Source organism: Lutjanus erythropterus, chromosome 22 (assembly GCF_056507025.1).
Source record: "Lutjanus erythropterus isolate fLutEry1 chromosome 22, fLutEry1.hap2, whole genome shotgun sequence".
Taxonomy (NCBI): Eukaryota; Metazoa; Chordata; class Actinopteri; order Lutjaniformes; family Lutjanidae; genus Lutjanus; species Lutjanus erythropterus.
The window spans coordinates 24,376,453-24,398,775 of NC_139338.1; the positions used below are offsets into that span (position 1 = coordinate 24,376,453).

At 38.0% G+C, this 22,323-nt stretch overlaps 2 protein-coding genes across 2 annotated transcripts in view; both read left to right on the plus strand.

Moving 5' to 3' along the window:
* The first annotated feature begins 2,960 nt into the window (after positions 1 to 2,960).
* Positions 2,961 to 5,556, plus strand: ndufa12 (NADH:ubiquinone oxidoreductase subunit A12). The gene is made up of 4 exons (XM_084710923.1): positions 2,961 to 3,098; positions 4,394 to 4,479; positions 4,668 to 4,755; positions 5,304 to 5,556. Exons 1-4 carry the CDS (start codon positions 3,010 to 3,012, stop codon positions 5,482 to 5,484), a joined length of 444 nt encoding a protein of 147 aa, XP_084567049.1. The 5' UTR covers positions 2,961 to 3,009; the 3' UTR covers positions 5,485 to 5,556.
* An 8,778-nt stretch (positions 5,557 to 14,334) lies between these two features.
* Positions 14,335 to 22,323, plus strand: part of LOC146306978 (transmembrane and coiled-coil domain protein 3-like) — a 53,770-nt gene continuing 45,781 nt past the window's right edge. The window contains exon 1 of the mRNA XM_084711325.1: positions 14,335 to 14,487. Coding sequence (XP_084567451.1) covers positions 14,443 to 14,487 — 45 coding nt within the window. The 5' untranslated portion in view covers positions 14,335 to 14,442. The remainder of the gene's footprint in view (positions 14,488 to 22,323) is intronic.

Genomic DNA, 22,323 nt, shown 5'->3' on the forward strand with positions numbered 1-22,323 from the left:
CAGTAATTTTAGTCTTATAAAACAAACTTAATTCAAACTCGACAGAAACGAAATAAAACTCAACAAAACTGTCTTGGTTCATCTTTCCACCACTTCAACCATCACAAATTCTTCATGTTGTTAGTAAACTCTAAGTTAGGTGTGAGTTAGATGTGAAAATTTCTGGAGAGGCGGGAGACGGAGGGGTGGAAATGGTGTGTAGAGCCAGAATATTTTCTCATCTAACTTTGGTGAGTTTTATTTTGTTTGTGTTGTATTTGAATGAATTGTTTTTAATGATGTTAAAATTAGTGTTTCTGTAAATGGAGTGTGGTGGCTTTAACGAGAGCAGTAAAACATCTGTTTCTGGTTAAACAGAAAGGATCTTATTCTACAAAAATGTTGATCTCTGTAGGGAATAACAGTCTGACCCTGTTAGACACAAAAACATGGGAAATTAAGAGTCCAGGTTGGAAAACACCAAAGTTACCCTTTAAGCATCCAGTTAGCATGACTACTCACTTCTTTCTAACCAGGGTACTCTGGGTTTGTAGGTTTAAAAACATTTCATGTCATTTGTTTCAGGTCTGGTTTCTTCCTCGTTAGGTTGCCATGTGTTGCACTACCCCATTAGGGCAAATGAGTGGATTTCACCGTGGAAGAAATCCAAATCCTACTTTTATTTTGTTGTTTTTAGTGAAGGAATAAAATGGTTAATGCTGTCATTATAGCTCTTGGCTGCTGTTGTCATATGGTTTCATGTACGTCTTGTTCAGATTTGGGCTAGTAAGGTATAAATGTGCAGCAGCCTGGTATGAAAATGCTAGTCAGGAGCTACCAAGCATGCATTTCTTCATGATTGTACATTAACAGTGACCATTTGTAAACATCTACTCTATCGGAGTTAGAGTCTCCTATAAGCAATGATTCTAAACTGTCAGGCAACAGTTTTTAATAAAATATATATAAATATAATTTGTCCTCCTGCATTTATTTCCTGTTTTGTTACGCTTCTGTATATCTCAAGAACGCCTTGAGGGAATTTCTTCAAACTTGGCACAAATATCCACTTGGACTCGAGGATTTTTGAGTCAGAGGTTAAGATCACTGTGACCTCACGTTCATCTAATTCTCGTGCACGTGATATCTCAGGAATACCTCGAGGGAATTTCTTGATATTTGATTCAAACGTCCACATGGAATCAAAGTGATAAAACAGTCCAGGTCACTACGGCCTCACAAAACACACTGTTGGCCGAAGCTCAAGAATTCATTATGTCAAAACTTCAAACAAATATCTAACAGAATAAATGAGATCAGATGAAGTGATGTTCAGCTCTCTATCAGTCCTCTGTAAAAACAGTCTCTAAGTGAAGACAGCATGTTTCTCACTGGATATTATTCACTGGAATCATCAACGGAGTGATAGCTTCTGCCTCTCACAAAAAACACTCAATACCTTTTATTAAATTTCTTCAAAGTGTTCACCACATACATCATATGAGTCTGGGCAGACACGGATGTGAACAGCAACTTGACTAGCTGGCGGAGACATGCAACCGCAAGGCAGTAATTCTAGTTACTTCAAAGGATGAAAAGCATCGAGCTGTAGAGAGCAGATATAATCATAAACCACTGTCACTGCTTAATTGCAGAGTGCAGATAGATGTACTGTATGTGGGAGGTAGAAGTTCAACTGTCAGATGCATCTATGGTCTGGGTCGCCCTCTGAGCAGGCGACCAAAGCGCTGTTTTGAGAGATAAGGCATTTTTTAACGAGTGACTCATGATGCCAAATCTCTGAGTTTTACTGTGGCTTTCTGCTCTATTTCCCCTCCATCTCCCTGAGCTGTGACACTGGGCCGTGTTAGATCCGCCCTCCTGGGCAGCGGCGGCTCCTCCAGAGACTGTCCTGTCATGAAAAAGCAGAGTTCAAGTCTGTGTCAGGAGACTGCGGCTCTGCTGCTCAAGTGTCCTCGAGCAAACCGCTGGATTCTCCAAGGTTACGTGATGAATTTGCAGATTTGCATTTTCATTTTCCACTTTCAGTATCATTTCATGCACTTTTATTTACATTGTTGTTATATAATGTTGTTTGATTCACATATTTTACATTCTTATTTTATTTTTTTCTCTGTCTTTCTCTATTTTTTCTTTGTATGTATATATTGTTGTTATATATTGTAGAATAATTCATATTTTTGCAGACTTTTTGTTACATTATTATTGTTATATTGTTATTTTGTTATATATTATAGTAAGTCACATAGTAGGTCATACACTGAGTTGGTAGGTGAGTTTAGATGTTTGTGTTTTGTTTGATGTTTTATTTTCACATTTTTTTGTCAAATATTTTGTCTGTTTTTAATCTCTGGCCCTTAATTAAGTTTTAGCTGTATTTTATGCTTGGAACGACAAATGTAAGCTTGTCTTCTGTGCATAAACAAGGTTTATTGCGAAGTAGGTTTACACATACGAGGATTTTGCCTCTCTATTTTGGTGCTTAACAATAAAGTCAGTCAGAAAAATATAAAGACAAATAAAATATAAGAATTCCAAGTCAAGAAGCATAAATAGAATATAGAAAATTGACAATAAAATATGTAAAAATGTTCTAAAATAAAACTAGTGTAGAATAATAACTAAAAAATGGAAAAGACAAATTACTCATTAATTTTTGAATAGTTACATATATACTTAAATGACTATTTTATAGTATTTGTATCTCATTTATTTATTACATTATACATTTATGTATGTATTGATATGTATTGATATTAGAATATAATGACAATGATATTTATCTATTTTATATTTATTTATTCATTCATTTTAACATTGACTAAAATGGCTTACCATACTTACGCTTTTGTTGTGGTAGTATAAACGATGTTATTTATATTGGTTAGTTATTACTGTTATCATACGCATTTGTATTTATATGTGGAACTAATTTTCTCAGGGTGGTGCGTCTTAGTCGGACCGCTTTTAATGCGGAACAGTCCGTCTCAGTAATTCTTCCGTCTCAAGATGGCGGAGTATGCAAACCTCGTCCGAAGGGCTTTGGGACAAATAGGAGGTCATGGTGGAGTCCGAGGTTTTCTTCTTCAGTTATTCAGGTCAGACTAATTAATATAAGTTTATTATCTATAATGAACTTCTGCTGATGACTGTGAGAGTTTTATGAAGATGTTTGACCGCGTTTTCTATCCAGAGCCAAGTTAGCATGTTGACAGCTAACCGAGTCAACAAACGTTAAATGATGATGAACCTGTAAAAACAGCTGTATGACGGCGTGAAACGTTTGGTACATTTCTTCTGCTGCTGTTTGAGTGGAATATTACACCAAACTTCATTTAACAATCTCAGAATTTAAGATAAGTTGGTGTTCAGGAGCTGCACTTCTCCCGATTAAACCTACTGAAGATTTGGATTGGAAGAAGTATTCATATATTTTACTTAAATATAAGCAACAGTAGCACAGTGTAGAACTAGTTTTCCAAAAGTCCTGCACTCAGAATTTTACACAAGTAAAAGCTCAAAATTATTTCAATTTCATCAGTGTATACCAAACGAAATAGTAACTTGCTCATTATGTTTTAGAAACATGTTTATCATATTGTTGGATTATAATTATTCATTCATTCATGTCATTTGTCACTTTACTGTTGCTGCTGTTAAAGGTGGAGCTAATTTAAATTACGATATACACTGCTTGGTAGTATGGAGGACTGTAACTGTCAAAATCATATAAAAACAAATAAATGACACAATAAATAAATTTGCCATCAAAGGTATCAAAAGTAATATTAAAAGAAATGTGTAAACTGATATTTCTTTTGCTAATGTATCTCTTTACCTTTTGTATTGATTGACCTATTTATTTGTTTTCCATTCTTATTTATTAATGTATTCATTTTTATTCGATTCATATTCGTGTTTTTCTCAATGTTTTTCTCAATTTCTCAATTAATCACCAGGGATCAATAGCTCTTGTAAAACAAACAACAATAACAAAAAAGTAATACATTGTTGTTTATTAGTTGAATATGTTTTATATTATTATAATCTGAAGCTTCAAAGTAATTAATAACTTAAGTTAGGAAATGAGTGTAGTGGAGTAAAAAGTACAATATTCTTCCTGAAATGTAGTAGAAAAGAAGTATAAAGTAGCAGAAAATAGAAATACTCAAGTAAAGTTCAAGTACTACAAAATTGTAGGTCCACTGCTGGAGTTGATGACTGATAAATTTGTTTACACATTTGTGACCAAGCAGTGGAACAGGTTTGTGATCATAAACATCATGTGGGCCTTTGTTGATTGATTGACAGAGGAGACTGCTGTCCCTCGGTATATAAAAGTGGACTATGTGTCTTGGAGAAGTGAATCTGACTATCATCCTTTCATCATCAGGGTGAATGATGTGAAGACAGGAACCCTGATCGGTGTGGATAAATATGGAAACAAATACTATGAAGACAATAAGCACTACTTCTTCGGTGAGTAGAGTTTCCCCAAATATGTTCAATTTCAAGCCACTAGCAGGAGAATTTTAAGATTTTTAAAAATCACTCTTTTATACCAGCAGACAAATACTGATCGGATTCTGCACCTGCTTCAGAGTGAAACGTGTGTGAATCAACTCTGTCACTAAATAAACTCTTATCTGTGTCGTGTGTGTGTTCAGGACGTCACCGCTGGGTGATCTACACCACAGAGATGAACGGAAAGAACACCTTGTGGGAGGTGGACGGCAGCATGGTTCCAGCTGAATGGTACGACCTGCAATTTTGTTATAGAAATTTTGGCATGTCCGCTATTAACAACTTAATAATTATAATTTAAGGCAGCAGTTCTCACTAGACTTTTGAGTTTTTAATCAAACTCAAACTTTTTTTCATTAGATAAACTTGAATCTTTGAGTTTTATAAACCCTCAAAAATTTATGTCTAAAATTGTTCACATTGAGCTGTGACCCTGATTTGTCATTTGGGTGCTTGAAAATGAAATGGTTGCAATTGAAAATATAAAATTATTAACCATTATTCACTTTCACTTCAATGAGTTTTGAAATACGAATGTTTGTGGGTGTCTGAAGCTCAAAGTTTCAAGCTTAACTAACTTTAATAAAACACTATTAGATGATAAAACTTTATCAAGACTCACGATTTTCAGTTTGGTTCAAAACTCGATTGAAGGAAGTTGCTGTGAAATTTTGTGCTTTACATAACTTCACTGTCATCAAAGACCAACATCCCAAAATGATTGAAAACAAAGAATTATCTTGAAATCCACTGTCACCATCTCCTCGTCGACTCTTCAGGCATCGGTGGCTGCACTGTATGACAGACGACCCCCCCACCACACACCCACCGGAGCCCAAGAAGTTCCTGGCCGAGGTCCACCAGTTCAACGTGAGCGGCAGCTCGCAGCAGTACGTGCCGTACTCCACCACCCGCAAGAAGATCCACGAGTGGGTTCCACCCAAAGCCGGAGCTCAGTGAACTCTGACTGCATGTTTGTAAATTCTGGTTTTCCGCTACTGTATCCAGCGTCTCCTCAATAAAATCTCTATATGGATATTTATGATGGGAGTGTCAGTCCTTACGTAAAACTCGATTTAAGTTCTAACATCTGACATCTGAGACGTTTCCAACCCGACCTCTGATTAACCTCCGCAGCTGCAGTGAATCCACTGATGGGTCAGTCCGTACGATCTCATGATGTTTGTTTATAGCCACATCATTCTAAATTCTAGTGAAGATCCCAAAGTTTGTAAAGATACCAAATATATGGTGTTGAATTTTGGAGAAATGTGTCCAAATTGATGCACGAGACATCTAGAATATTTCTGTTAGATGGAAAACATGTTCAGTGAAGAAATGGAGCAAGATACAAAATATCTGTGATGCTACCAGGTATGATTTTACAACTTTAAAGCTGCTTAAGAGGAAATATAACTGGGAAACTGGATTTCGAGAAGTTAAAGGCAAAGTGCACCTCTTTTATGTAGATGTCAAACCAGTGTTGATGGTAGATGTGTTGAATTGAAGCAATAAATTCCTCTGTGCTGCTAAGAAAGCCGAGTTCTGCTTGTCTACATGTACCAGGATGCATTGTGTTCCTGTGTACGACCACCTTAGCCTGTAGCTATTACTTTGTTTGCCAGAAAATAGCGGTGACAAAAAAAAAACTCATCTAGCACAGCCATGGTTACCCAGAGGCAGAGACTAGAAATCCAAGCTGAAATAGCCTGTAGTTAAAGATGAAAAACACATCATGTTTCCAGAGAACTCAGTTTTCTCTGTCAGTACAGCAGCAGTGAGGAATTTATTGCTTCAATTGAACATTTACCGTCATCACTAACTGGACATCGACATGAAAAGAGGTGAATTTTCCCTTTGAGGGGAAATACAACTGGATTTCAAGAGGTTAAAAGGTTTTTTAATACAATGGCAACACTTGCACATGATTTTAAACCAACTTACATTTAAAGGGAACACATTAATGTTAAAATTCAAAGAGAAATCTATCGTTGGTTGAACCACCCACAGAAATATTAATGGAATATAAATGGTTTATGGCTGTTTATGGTTTTTAAACCAAATGCTTCTAGACTTCAGAAACATTTATTTATGTCAAAAAATCAAATTCAGGATTTTTCATCCTCAGATGAGATAACTGTAAAAATGAAGAATCTGTTTCTGCATTTTTACCTTAACACACATTTAAAAGGTCTGTGTGCAGAAATATCTGTCACTGTTATTAAAAAGTTGTTTTTTTTACATTTGTTCCTTTATTCACCTACTCAGCCAAAGTGTTGCATGATTTTATATTTTCAATATTGATTAATCTTTTAATTAACTATTTTTTAATATAAGAAATGTATTAAAATGTAATAATATAGTGAAAAATGGCCATTATAATTTACCAGATCCAAGATTTACCCAAGGTAGCATATTTAGATTCCTTGTTTTGTCCATTGTTTTTTGTCAGTCAACTAATTCATTAATCGTTTCAGCTTTAGTTGGCAGTAGGGAGGCACCCAAATCTGAAAACTTTATTCAAGAAAGCCCAAATAATGAAATAAAAACAGATATTTCTTGTATTTCTTGGTTGAACAGATACACAAAAAAAATCATGTTTCTCTGTTGGCTGGTGAAGTTAGCAACAGAAAAATTGTATTCTGGTTGGTGTGGAAATCAACTAAAAGAGCAAAGAAAGTATATCAGTGCTTATCTGTAACCAATATATAAAAATATCTGATCAAACAGACTGGATCAGGACCATATATCAGTGTTTCTATGACGACAGACAGTTGTTAGAACCAGCAGCAGAATCTGGGAGCCTGCGGCTCTGTGTCTCTGTCGCATGTTAATCACTGTAGGATTATACTGAGCTGAGGCAAAGTTGCAACATGCAGCATTTCACGCCGAGGTGTGTAGAGATTCTCAGAGCTGACTGGTCAGTGTGTGTGTGTGAAAGTGACTGGATGTACAACACACACTTGTAATGACTCAGTGCCAGAGTTCCTGTGAATCTCCAGCCAGGACCAGGACAGGTTTGTGTGTTTGGTTATTATTATTTCCACTTTTTTGAACACTGCAGGTTGATTTTTGATCATTTCTCTGATGTTAATTAATGTTAAAGTTAAAGAAAGATGCACTGAGCTGAAACTAACACAGTCTAATCGAACATTCCTGCAATTAATCCTACCTCTATGAAGGTTGTAATGTTCAGTTTTTGTTTGGAGCTGTTTAAAAGAGAGCTCATGTAAGAAGATGTAGTTTGTACTGCTGTTAAATAATGTCGCATCATACTGAGAGGTGTTCCCAATATTTTGTCAAACCCAATGAGGGACAGTAAATAATAGAAACACCTCTTATTATGACACAATACACTTCAACTGAAGCCTAGAAAATAAACAAAAGCTGAATCAACATCCCTCTAAAATAATATAGCTGAACTCTTGTATTAGACTGCATTAGTTTTAGTAAGCTGAACCTAATAATGATGTTAAAAACAAACAGAAAATACAAAAAAACAACCCATAATAGATTAAACATTTGTTTTGTTTTTGTATTTATATATTTATTTATTTTATTTTATTTTATTTTATTTTATTTTATTTATTTTGTGTGTGTGTTTTTCCTCATCCTCCCCTCTGGCGCCCCCTGTCGGGACAGTCTGACAGTCATGGAGCTCGCATTAATATTCATGTTCTCCTCTGGGTGAACTTCGGTCATCCTCAGGCTTCTCATGTAGCGCCATCATCAGGTCAGTTTTCTTAAACTATGACCAAAAAGAAAAAAAAAACCCTACAATGCTACTAACATTCACATCCGCCATATTTTGTTTTTACTGCTACGTAGCGTCGAACTGACGACGTTGAATTTAGCATTAACATGCTAAGGTTAGCATTATTTAGCTAGCTCGAAGCACCGTTAGCATGTCATTTGACTCTAAATGTTATTGAAATGTGTTGGTTGTGATTTAAACTTTGTTTAAATACTTATTAATTGCGTGAAACATGTGCGTCTGCCCATAAAATAAACAATTGGATGATATGTTGCATACGAGTTAGCAGTTATTTACTTGTACTTAAGTATTTTTAATTTATGCCACTGTATTACTTCTACTCCACTAGTCTACATTTTAATGGCTTTTTACTCCACCATATATATTTAATAACTTTGCAGAATGAGCTTGATAATATAAATTATAAACCAACTTATAAATTCAGATTTGTTATTAAGTCCATTATGAATAATGTAAAGTGGGAGCCACCAGGGGGCGCGAGGGGGAGCTTCAGCAAACTGGAGGGAAGATGAGAGAAACAGAGAAACTGCTATTAAGTAAATCAGATTATGGCTATTTATGGTTTTGAACCAAGTACATCCAGACTTGAGAAGCATTTACAGTTATTTATGTAAAAAATATCTTTGCCATTGTCATAATTATTCAGGTTTTTTTTATTCTCAGAACAACTTTGCACATTAACTGACTCACTGAAAGAATCAACTTTTACTCAGCCAGGTTGTTTTTATCTTAATAAAACTGACTGTTGAAGCCTGTGTGCAGGAATATCAGCTTTTTTAAAACCAATTTATTTATTCATATTTGGTCATTTGTTCACCTATTTAGTTATGGTGCCGCAACAAATGATTTTATATTTTCAGCATTGATTAATCTGCCAAATGCTTTTTTCGAATAAGAATTCTGTGTGTGTATAAAATGTCATAAAATAGTAAAAAATACCCTTTATGATTTATCAGATCAGATGCCAGTGTAGTAGTTTTGAATGCAGGACTTGTAACAGTGTTTAGGGGGTTTTACACTGTGGTGTTGCTATTTTTAGTCAAATAAAACATATGAGCACTTCTCATAATTGATCTTCAGTAGATGTTTTATAGCCTTTGCTCAGCTCAAAGAAACTGTAAGACACAAGACATGGAGCAAATATACAAAAATGAAGACCAGAATTCAGTCAGCCAATCAAGAGAGAACTGATGCTGTTTAAATTCTGAACTTTTTGAATGGAGTTTGGTGTAGCATATCATTTACACTTGCAAAAGAAATGACATCAAATGTTTCACACTGCTGATCTGAGCATCTGATGATCTGAGGGCCAAACGTGTGTTTTTCATTAAAATGTGATTTAAAGGAACATTTGTAGTGTCGACATGATGTTAAAATGATTTGACAGTCGTGTTTTGATCGCTGAGACCTTTATTGTTCTTTTATTTTCAGGGATCTGAAGCTGTTAAATGAGGAGGCGCACTGTTTCATCACTCTTTCCTCGAGGGGATACCTTGGAGGAAGATGAGGAAAAAGAAGAAAGTCATCTCAAGGTGAGCTTCAGCACACACGTACCCTGAAATGTAATAATGTTTACTGGCCAAGAGGGGGCATTGTTCCTGTTGATTTATGTCAGTGTGACTCAGCTCTGTCACCGCGCCTGTATCACTGCCAGATCACTGAGAATGAAAAAAGCTTTTGGCATCCTCTTGACTCAGCACCTCCGTGAACAACAATCCTCTCCTGTCTATTTAGAAAGCACACTAAAAATAAAGGTTCCAAAAGGGTTCTACCTGAACGACTGACGTTCTATGAAGAACCATTTTCTAAAAGGGTTCTCTGTAGAACCTCCTGGGTGTTTTCTTGGGAAAAAAAAGCTTGGAATATATTAGGGTTTGTGGTAGAACCTAAAAGGTTCTCAGTAGAACCCCCTCAATGTGTTTTAGAAAAAAAACATTGGAATACAAAAAGATTCTCGGTAGAACCCCGTGGGTGGGTTTTAGATAAAACCCCCTGGCATCTAAAAATGTTCTCAGTAGAACCTCCTGAGCGTGCTATAGATAAAACCCTTGGAATATGAAAGGGTTCTTGGTAGAACCCCCTCTGTGGGTTCTGGATGGAACCATAATGCCAAAGAAAGGTTCTCTGTAAATCCTTACACACGGGATTCTGGGTAAAACCTTTCACAGATGGTTCTTGGTGTAACCCTTTATGTTGGGTTCTAGGTAGAACTCTCTGAAAGGGTTCAAAGTGTAACATTTAGAGAAGATTCTACCAGGAACCAAGAACCCTTTATGGCTGCAGTTTCTCAGTGTGCAGAGGAGATTTTTCTTGGAGAACGGAGGCAGACTGAACCGAATCTTTGAAATGAATGAAGAGTAACGAGCTCGAGGAGCTTCGACAGAACTCACAGTGAGCCCTGAGTGACATGTAACATGTTCCACAACCCAGATCTTACATTTGTATTCAACGAATCGTTTGTTTCTCCTCTGTTTTGTCTGCATATCTCAGCTGAGAGCCTTTGTCTGATTCATCCTCCGCAAATGGAGCAGATAATCTCTCTCAGCCTTTATAATTGCTGACGCAGCAGTAGACTGAAGTGGCAGCTGCTTGTGATGCCAGCCGGGCACCAGAAAGAGGATAAAGAGAGTCGTCTTGATGTCGAGACACACTCCTCCATCTTCCCTCCTGCCAACTGTCATATCTCCCCTCCTCCTCCTCTTCTTTCGATTCTCCATCTCCTCATTTTAACATCACTGTCTTTTGCCCCCCTCCCTCCCTGTCCTCTCTTCTTGCATCATTCATGCTCGGCTTCCTCCCTCCGTGCGTGGGTTTGACTCCGAGAGTAGAGTGTGAGATCCTTAATGAGGATTTCCAGGCTTCCCGTTTTATCCCTAATTCTTCCGAATGCTAGCTGTGCTTAATGGGTCAGAGCCGGCGCCTTTGGGTCTTTTATTTTTCAGGCCTCCCCCGAGCATTTTGCTGTAAAAATACCAGCGTCCCAGTTCTGTCCACTGCCCATGTGTGTTTCTGCACATAAAAGGGAGAATTTTCGAGAGTCAAGCCAAAGATCTTAAGACTTTTGAATTTTGACTCAGTCTTATGTGCCTCATTATGTAGTTCAGGCATTACACGACATGACTGCCCACAAATTGCAACAGAAACTCTTGTAGTGTAAAGTCTTGTCTAGTCTCGTTTTACATGAGACATCCATTAAATGCCGCACTATGAATGTGCGAAAGGAAATTCATAAACCTTGGATGCGTAAGTGGGTTAAAATGACTGATAGCAAGTTTGTTTTTTTTGCAATCTTTCTCTGATGCCTCTATATGATCAACATAAAGAAACAAGACCACCTGCAAGAAGATTGTCTTTTTCTGTATGGTTATTTTTAATACATGTCACTGGATCAGAGTCTCCTTAGAATCAAATGAAACGAGCCTGTGTTTACATTTTCTGAGGCAAAGTTACAGTGAGTAGTATGTTAGACAGTTAAAAAGAAGCAGGAAGAGATTTATATTTAGATTATTTTATTTTTGACATTATATATTTTGTGGTTATTACAGCAGAAACACAAAAGCTTTTGTCCACAGGGGCCTCCAGTCTTAAAAGCTAACATGTTTAAAGGTATTGTCAACATTTTGCTAAAACAAAAACAAAAAAACCCTCATATTACATAATACCTTTCTATCATCACATTTGACCCACTAGAAGTCTGCCTGCATTTCCTTACGTTTTTTGCAGTGTGCGGTACATTTCACGTCATGATGCGTTTATGAACAGCTGGGATGAATCCTACGGACTCTACCTGAAGGTTTTGCTTATAATCTCCAATATTTATGCTGATTAGTGCCAATTTGGCAGTCACAAGTATTTTGAAAGTAATGCAAAAGTGCTAATTTAATTTTGAGATATTTAAATAATTTTGTTTTAAATTTCTGTATGGATTAGTGCCAGTTTATGTCGCTTTGTATATAGATATACTAATATACTGATACTGACTTAAATTGTTGTTTTAGTAAGAAAAAAGTGGTACTAGGGTATAATTAAGAAACACCTTCGAAACATACTTTTGTATGATCATATAAACCGTTTTCGAAACTTTCCCTGCATACGATTCCTTAAGACTTTCACCCCTCTCATTCACAACATATTGAAGACACAAAATAAATTAAGTTTGCTTGCAGTTTGTGAGAGGCTGACCTGCACTTTTTGGTAAAATGCCTGCACTACTATGCTTGTTTCCTTCCTTGTTTTTGCTCCAGATGGCACAAATGTGTTCTCTATTTTTTAATATCTGCATGTACAAACTATCAGATTCCTCTTTTTGTTTGTCCTAAACAAAACTACTGAACAAACTGTGCACGTCCTTTATAATAGTGATTTTTTATTCAGAGATAATCCTCCTTCACGACAAACGTTTTGACACGTCCTTGCAGCGAACACACAGGTGCAGCTGATTCTGTTAATTAAAGCAGGAGCACATGTAGATGTTGCAGATCTGGTAATTAAAGTGATTAGTAACACCTGCGCTTTTTCTGCAGACAAGTTCAAATATCTGCCTGAACAAATGCCAACTGAAAAGTGGGCAGTAATTAATTAAAATGGACGTGTATTAATAAACTTAATTTGTACAGCACTTTTCTTAACAAGGTTACACAGTGCTTTATATAGAAGAAATTACTGCAGATACAACACAAAGAAATGGTTGTGTTTAATTCATAATTTATAGGATAAGAGTGACATTATTTTCTTTCTTTCTTTCTTCAACAAATCCCATGAAAAGACAATCACCATGCTCAAATTATCCCACCAAAAATGAAGTAATTGTCTGTATAACTACAGCCTGATGTACTGCATCTTAAGCCACTGTGACACACTGTATAAGACCTTTTTTTTTACAGCACAGGTGTTAGTAATAACATTAACAAAGGCTCTGGTTGATTCAACTATCCAGCACTTTGACAGTGAGGCAGGACCTTGAATCTGAGGCAGCAACACAGAATTCAGAGAACATTAATTTTATAATTTACACCTGTGCTCTTCCTACTGAGACATCGGTAAAATCAAAATGCTGTGTGCACATCATTGCTTTAAGCTGACAATTGTTTATTTAGTTAAAGGAAAAGTTTGACATTTGGTAAAATTTGGTGCAGATGTTCATGGATGACTTCTCTTTTCCTCTTGTGCCATCATTAGGTCTGCTAGCATGGAAGTTTTGGTCCCAAAATAGGTTCAGTTTTATGTTGCATACAATATTAAGACTGTTGCCATATTGTTCTGTAATACAATACTGTAAACATATCATATACGTAAATGTAGTGAAGTAAAACGTATAATATTTCCTCTGGACTGTAGTGGAGTAGAAGTAGGAAGTTCCATGAGAAAAAAATACTTAAAGTACCTTAACTTTGTACTTAATGTACAGTATGTTGACCCTGCTCCCACTCCCACTTGTAAAGAATGCCCTTGAGCATGAGTAGGAGTGGGTGTAACGTCCAGCCTCAGTCTCACACACACACACACACACACAGGCTGTTATCTGGCTCCGCAGATTAGAAGTGCTGTCAGAGCCTCTGTCCTGCAGAGTGCGTTCACCCCCTCAAGGAGCGAGTCTGGCAGGAGATTCCTGCACTAACTCAACGTTCCCACACTCATTCATTCCCTTAAATCTCTCCCCTCCCTCCCCCGTCTCTCAGCGTCCCTTCACCAACTCTCCATCCTACTCTGCCTGCTTCCTCCCGATTGGCAGCTGAGGTTGCTGTTACCGTGGCGAAGTGTGCCCGGGATCAAAACATTCTGGCTTGGGCTGCTTAATGCCTTTTAAGGTGGTCTTTTCCCTGAACGGGCAGAAGTGTGTGCGAGAGCAGCACAGAACAGCACGGCTCGGGAACGCACCCCGGGAGGAGGCGGCGCAGCGCAGGTTGGGATCTGAGTGTGTGGAGGTGCCCAGGGGGGGTTTGAGCCTGATTGCTGCTAACACACAGGAAGCAAAAAGATTTCACAATAAGAGAGCTAGATAGACAGACACACACTCCTCCTCCTCCTCCCTCAGAGGGTAGTCCTTAAACTTCAAAGAGGCAGACAGAGCTCTCTGATGTGCAGGGCTCGTCTGAAGCTCCCGTAGCATGCACTTTGACCTCAGGCTGTGAGGAAGAGGAGGCATGAGGAAGAACTACAGTGCCACTCCGCTCATCTATGTGACAGAGGTAGCGTGTTGCAATTGTTTTGATTCTTTTTTTGTTTATTTAATGTCACTTATCTTGCTGTTTACCTCTCCTGCATGACTGTAAAAGGCTAACTGAAGTCATACACAGAGTCACATGTAATCAGCAGCGCATTATTGCCCTCATGAACTCGACATGTACCCGGGTCACATGAGCAGCTATAGAAAAAGTTCATTTATCTCATGTCGTTTCCATTGAAAGGTTTTGAAAGCTTTTTCAGGGCACCCGTCTGAGGCTTGGCATTATCAGTATATCTTGCTCTCAAGTTTTAAAGGCAGGACTGTAAAGAAAGAGGTTGATATATGATTATGCTCATTACAGTCATGTTTATAAGCCATGTCTGTTATTTTCAGAGGTGGGAAGAAACAAAGTATAAATACTTTGTGCTTGAGCAGAGTGTGTGTTTTTCTGACAACTTTTTAGTTTTACTCACTACATTTAAACACTGTACTTTCTACTCCTTACATTTTCAAAACAGACTTGTTACTTTAGTTTTAGTGCATTTAAGGGGAATATTGATCATTTTATTTTGCTTCATTGCCCATCGTTTACAACATCAAGATTAATTTCAACCTAAACAGATGGTTGAAATGAAAAAAACTAATTGAAAAGACAATTCCTTAGTATATCCATCAGTGCATATCACGCATAGCAGACATAACAAGACGAAAACAGTGTAAAAAATATATACATAACATAAAAACAACGTAAATGATGTAACTAGACAAAAACAATGTGTCAAGGTGTAATGGGATGAAAATAACGTAACAAAACGAAAGCGACATAAAAGATGTTACAAGATGAAATATCTTTGCACAGAAACATATGGTAGAAATGTCCTTCACTTTTTACTTTTATAAATTGGGTAAATTTCAGCGCTTGTACTATTTTTTTAACTTCTACTTTAGCAAAGAAGTTGAATCAGCACTTCTGCTTTTACTTTTAGTATTTTTTTAACACAAGAATCTGTACTTCTACTTCAGTAAAGACTGTGTGCACTTTTGCCAAACCTGGTTATTTTGAGTTTTACGATCAGAGACAATCAGGGAAGTTGCTTCCTGACAGTTGAGAGTTGAGTCAGACAAGTTTCACCACGTTTCTTTCCCTGTCAGTGACTGTTAAAGGCATGCAATTGGCCTTTACTACCTGAGTAACATCTAAGGAATGTGTATAGCATGCCATAGATCATGTACACCTCATAAACTCTAGGGCTTGTTTTCATTTTCTCTTTCTTTCTTGCGTGCACTTTCTGCACTCTCCGAAGTTTCTCCACTCTGGCTCGGAGTGTTCGAGCAGGAGGTCATGTTTGTGTTCCTCCTGTCTTTATCTGTCCGTCACAATCTCAGCCGCTCCGTCAAAACGTCTAGTCGTTGCACTCTGTGGCTAAAAGAGGAGCATCCCTCAGACTAAGCTGGTCGCAGTGCTTTGGGCTGCCCTTATTGTGCTGACACTGTTTGTTTTTGTGCATTATGTGCCAGTATATGCACAGCAAAATGCTATAAAAATAATGTTATGTAACCCAGCCAGTATAATGGGGCTCTTCCTGTCATGCAACAGCCTTTGCCAGTCCACAAACAAGGAAATAGTAGAGGGAAGAAGCAGCAGGACATTGTTTTTTTCTCACTCCCCAGTGTGTTTTCACCTCCTCGAGGTCTCAGTCTGCAGAAAAGTTCTGCAAAAAGTCTATAATCAGCCTTGATCAGTGTTTTCACAGTGTCTGCAACCCTGATATGTTGTTAAACTCCCACTGTGTTCACTCTATCTACCTTAGAAACGTAGATGCCCCCCCCACTGTTAACTGTTTGGTCACTTCCATCCGTTTACCATGGTAACCATCGCGTTGTCTCAGACACACAGCCTTCAGGAAGACCTTGGTGGCAGCTCTGCTTTTATTTCCCCCTGTTCTCCCTCATTAAGTCGTGTGTGTTTATCCCATAGCAGATCTCAGAGGACATCACAGTGTAGTGTGTCAACATGAGCTCATTGCGTGTGTGTTCCTGTGCTTTTATCCTCACCTGCACTTAAATGCTTCCAGGAAAAAAAACGATGCCAAGTGAGAACATTTTGTAGCTTCTCACTACCACAGGGGGCTGATGTGGCAAGACTAAATCAGGGGTAATGGATATGATGATACGTAAAGTGAGGTGATATAACCACAAATTTTTCTTTTGACAGCTCTTGTTGTATTAGACCCTTTCATCAGTGTTTCGAACCAGTGAGCAGTTTTACAGAGTATTCAGACTGTCGGCAATGAACAAAAAATAAATAAACCCACTCTCTTGCCATTCTTGCCGCTGCACATAACACAACATTTTCGTTTCATCTGTGGCCTCATGACATTAATTTCTGAGTAGGTTCGTTTCATCAGAATCTACTTGTTGTGTTGAATCACCGGTGGCTGCAGTGCACTCAGTACAAGCTCACAAGGTCATTTAATTGATAAAACTATATTGTGTTGCCTCGAAGTGAAGCAAGAGAATGTTAAATGTAAAAGTAGTTTTAAAAGTGTGTGATCGTGTGTGTATTGTTTGTGTTTCCCTCTCGGTCTGTTTTTCCATCACAGTAACGTTAGAGTAAAAAAGTATGTGGTCTGCCGTGATCGGTTAGTTTGTTTGTGTTATTGTGTGACTTTGGTGTGTTACAAAGTCCTGTTTTTAGGTTGGCACTTTTTAAAAATACATTTTGCTATTGACCCCGTCCACAGCAGTGCATTCATTTTCTTCTGTGCTGGTGCTTCTCTCTGCTTCCCCAGACTAGGAGCGTGACCGAATCCCATTAACTTTTCATCTCATGCCACCTTGAGGTCTTTTAATTTGTGACAAAGAACCTGCAAAGCTAATGACGTACTGATCAGCTTCAGCTATACTTTTTGTTTTGTGCTAATTAGCAGCAGTTAACACGGGTAACATCGTAAGCATTATATCTGCAAAGATAAGCATGATAGCATTGTCATTTTGAGCATGTTAGTATGCTGATGTTAGCATTTAGTTCAAATCACCACTGACCCTTAGTTCAGCTTCTCAGAGCTGCTAGTGTGACTGTAGACTCCCCCACCCCCAACTCCTGAAACCAAAATTTGAATCAGGTTTTTGTAAGAGTTACAGTATCGATACTGGTGCAAATCATACTTCCCCAGTGCTTTCTACAGACGTGTATTTCTGACGAATCTTCTTCCCCTTTTGCATTATCCTGCGTGCATATAACATGAAGCATGACCTGAAGTCACTACAACCGTGGGAAACTTTAAGAACAGTTCATTAGTTATGATTAAAGCCATCGTGTGCAGAATTTGATCGTCACCAACTTTAAGAATTCCTGCAACTCACACAAACTCCTGCATCTCTGCATTGTGTCATCTGCAGCTTTCTCAGCCCACATAGATAAATATAATGTACATTAAGCGTGCTGAAGTGCTTTGCTGCTGACCTTTTGTACTGAGCATTTCAAGTCAAGTCAGTTGTAGTTTATTATAGCTCAGTATCACACAGCATGTCTTTTCCACCATTTCTGTTTTCACCGTGCTGTACTAAAAGCAGATTCCACCTGGTAAACACATTGTCTGCACCATTGTTTTTGTTATTGTCCATTTTTTAATGAAATAAAACATCTCAACAATTGGAGAGATGTAGCAACATAACATAAAATCCTAGACATGATGGTTTAATGGAAATATTCACATTAATGTGGGAAAGATCGGCATGGTGCATAAAAGTGTGTCCCTGCATAACAAAATAAGCACCTCATCTGTTTAGTAAAAAATTATATTATTTCATGATTGAACCTGATTCATTATTTGCCTCTGCTGGTTAAGTGCAGTCCCATTATTACTCATATTTTCCACCGGAGTAATTACTTTCCATTTTTGCTTCCAGACAGAAGTGTATTCAGGCTGTCTGCAATGAACAAAAAAAAATAAAATAAACCCACGCTCCAGCCATTCTTGCTGCAGCACATCAGCTCAACTCACATCATTTTCAGTTCATCTGTGGTCTCATGATATTAATTTCTGAGTAGGTTGGTTGCAGCAGAATCAACTTGCTGTGTCGGATCGCCGGTGGCTGCAGTATAAGGTCAAGAAGTCAGTTAATTAACAAAACTATACTGTGTTGGTTGGAAGTGAAGCAGAGAGAGTGTTAAATGTCAGTGAGGGTTTGTGCAGTTTTGACAAGTGTGCGTGTCTTTTTTCTATCACAGTAATGTTATAACAAGACGTCTGTGTTACAAAGTCAGGTTTGGCAGGTTTTGGAAGATTTGGGTTTTGGCCCACCACAAAGGAGCTGAGGAAAATGGGCATCATGGAAAATATAGGATGGATCTAAAAATCAGTCTTTTCTGAGTAAACATAAATGCTTATGATTATTAGAAAACTGGATTCAAAAACAGATAATTTTGCTGTGCGGATAGTTTTGTTGACGTGTCAGCTCACATTTGATTGACAGCTGCCTGACTCCCCTCACAGAAGCTAAATGATGTACGAAGACATCAAATTTTTAGCTCATTATATATAGTTATAACGCACAAAAGTATCATAAAAAATGTATATAATATTCTGGTGTATACTGTTATATCTGACTGTGTCTTATTATTCTTAAAAAATATACCTGAGGTTTCAAACTTCTGTAACTTAAGGCTCACTTCCTATTGTTAACAAATTCAGATGACCACCTTCCCAAATAAAAAAATAAGAATAGATCAGGGCTGTGACAAGATTTTACCACACTGAATACACTGTCCTTTCAGCTCATTATCACTGCCTGCCATTATGAATCCAAATTAAATGTATCATATTTCTTCACCACACACTTTGGAGCTTTTACTGATGCAAAGATGCCTCCCACATCACTTTTGTTTTTCCAAAAAAGTGCAGTGTCACGACATCTGTGGGAGCATTAGCCAACTAACAGTGGCAAAAAAACATTTATCTAAAACGCCTGTCCATTTGTCTGTGTCAAACCAAACAGTCAAAACCAAAGAGTTTTTGCAGTTTACAGGAATACAAAACAAAGAAAAGAAGCAAACTCTCATATTTTGAAAGCTGCAAGAACCAGAGAATGTTTCCTTTGTAAAAGACTTAAATAATTAATCAGTTGCGTAAATTGTTCCAGTTCATTGACTCATCGTTTCTGCAATAACAGGTCTACCGGTATATATGATAAACATCATGCATCTCCGTCACTAGCGGCCCCAGGACACAGACCGCAAACCTGCACAACCTGAACACGACCTCATCAACCGCCGGCGTCCCCCTGAGCTTGTCACACTCATTAGACCCACGCTACGTGTTTGTCTCTGCATGTATATAATTTCCCTGATGATAATGACCTTCACATGAAGTAAATCTGTTCAAGCTACATCCGCAGGCAGACCCCAGCCTCTTACTCTGCACACACACACACACACACACACACACACACACACACACACACACACACACACACACACACACAAACCGTAAGCTGTTTTCCCATAGTCACCATCCATTTCTCATCACATTTGCACCTCTCAATTTATTACCATGGCAACGAGAGACGACACTCACAGCTACTTACACGTATTCTACACTGGTGACAATTTGGCTTCAGCTGTATGACGTACATTCACACGTTTGTACCTCTATTCTTGTGGGGACCTTCAGCCGTCACAGTTTGTGCCTCTCACATGTTATCATTAAACATTCAAGTCACAGAGCTGACCATCTGTTTTTCATACAATAAATAATTAATAACAGTCACCACTGTTTGTGGAGGCATTTCTAGATTTCTCAATTACTTTTCTGTATGTTGAGATGAAAAAATATTCCATACGCTTCACAACAAATATGATTTATGACTTTATTTACTTATCCAAACAGATTGTAACTGGCACTGACATATCAATTTGCTCAGTTACACTATATTTTAAAAAAATAATAACATATATTTTTAGGGCCGACCTAATGCAAATTCAGCCCTTTTTTCCCAAACCATTTCTAGTGCTGATATCTGACTTCTTAACCGTTTTAGCATTAATATGTGTCTTCTTGAATGTTTCTAGTTTCCATGGTCTGTACTGAGACAGTCTTGATTGAACTGTCCCTGTAAAATAAAATAAAACCAAACCAAACAAAACAAAATAAAATAAAAATTTGTTAAGTAGTTTCTTTCAACTACTGTTATCCTCATGAAGATAGAGATACAAGACCAGACACTGTTGCTCTGAGGGCTGTGAGGTGTGTGTGTGTGTGTGTGTGTGTGTGTGTCTGTGTGTGTCTGTGTGTGTCTGTGTGTGTCTGTGTGTGTGTTGTCATTACAGTTTGCAGGAGAAACAGAAAAAATAAGTGCATTTTCTCTCTACATGTGCACCAGATATGAGAGGATTTATTCATAATTGACACGTCAGTGTAAATCAAAGTTAAATAGAGCACAGAATGAATGTGTTTGTGCATGTATGTGTTTGTGTGTGTGTATTGTGTGTGTGGGCTCAGCTTCATTAACATATAACCTTGTCTGAGTCTGTAGCCTCTAGCTAGCTGCTGCACAGGGGGAAAACAGTCTTTGTACTGTAAACAGAGGTTCTGTCTTTTTTCTGTCGTCATCTGTTTTCTGAGTGAAGTCAGCAGAAAAAAAGAAATGTTAGATTCTCCCTCTGTTCTTAATTTCACACCGTCTTCACTTTATGTACACTCCAGGTGCCAGTTTATTATGCTTTCCCCGCTCTGATACAACGAGGACTCACACCTTTATGACGGTTATGATGTTCAGTTTTGTTTCAGACTGTTTTAGAAAGGTGTTGATTCAGCTTTATAGTCTCTTAAGAGTCTGTTGTTTGTGGTGCTGTTGAATTGTACTACATGACTGCGCTCCTCATTATCTGAACCAGCATAATGTTAATGACTTAAGGCAGTGGTTCATTATTTTGGGAGGTAGGCTTATTTGCTTTTTTGCTGAGAGTTAGATGAGAGTTAGTTAGCTGTCATATCAGAGCTTACAGTAAAAATGAAGCTAGAGCCAGTAACCAGTTAGCTTAGATTAGCAAGCCTGGAAACAGCTTTTCTGGCTCTACACACGCCTTTTATTCACCTGTTTCTCTTAGAAATACATTTATACTGGTGGTACTAGCTCTCATATCTAACTTTGAATAAGAAAGCAAATAAAAGTATCTCAGCAAATTCATGATCAGTTAGCTGTCGATAAATAAATCTGATTGGTTGACTGATCCATCCATTGATTTATTGTTTCAACATTAGAGGAGATTTTGGCCTTCTGTCACCCAGCAGTATGTGAATGTTGGTGTTTTTTCTGAGTTATTTGATTCGTTGACAGATTAATGGTGGTGATGTTGTCAGATGTCAGTCTGTTGACCTGTCACCCTTCATCTGTTTCTGACCTCCTGCTTTCATGTCACACCTCTGAGTCTTTCAGTTCCTCTAACTCTTGCTCTCTCTACGCCTACACGTCACAGCAGCTGTCATTTACTCTAGAAAAAAAAAATTAATTCTCTAAAGAGATCTCAAACCACTCAGAGGAAGACAAAGGGGCCGAAATGTCACAAGCCGGTGGCGCTGGGCGGGCAGTGACGTGGGTGATGTAGCGAGATGACACATGAAAGCGTGGCTGGCGCCCCACCCCGCCTCCTCCGCACGCTTTGAAAGTCTGACCCCTCAGATATTCATTTCAAACGGCCTCTGGTGACCGTGTTCGCTCAGAGAGGCCGCCGACGTGCTGTCCTTTATGAAGGCATTCACACATTCTGATAGTCACATCACCTCACAGTCACAGCACAGAGGCTGTGCACAAAAGCTTTGAAAAAAACGTGCAACAGGCATCAATGAGAAACGAA

Bases quoted from the DNA above. Each gene is read 5' to 3' on its own strand.
- ndufa12 (XM_084710923.1), top strand. From the start codon at position 3,010: ATGGCGGAGTATGCAAACCTCGTCCGAAGGGCTTTGGGACAAATAGGA. The intron at 3,099-4,393 runs GTCAGACTAATT...TTTCATCATCAG, and splicing joins TTTCTTCTTCAGTTATTCAG to GGTGAATGATGTGAAGACAG. The intron at 4,480-4,667 runs GTGAGTAGAGTT...GTGTGTGTTCAG, and splicing joins CAATAAGCACTACTTCTTCG to GACGTCACCGCTGGGTGATC.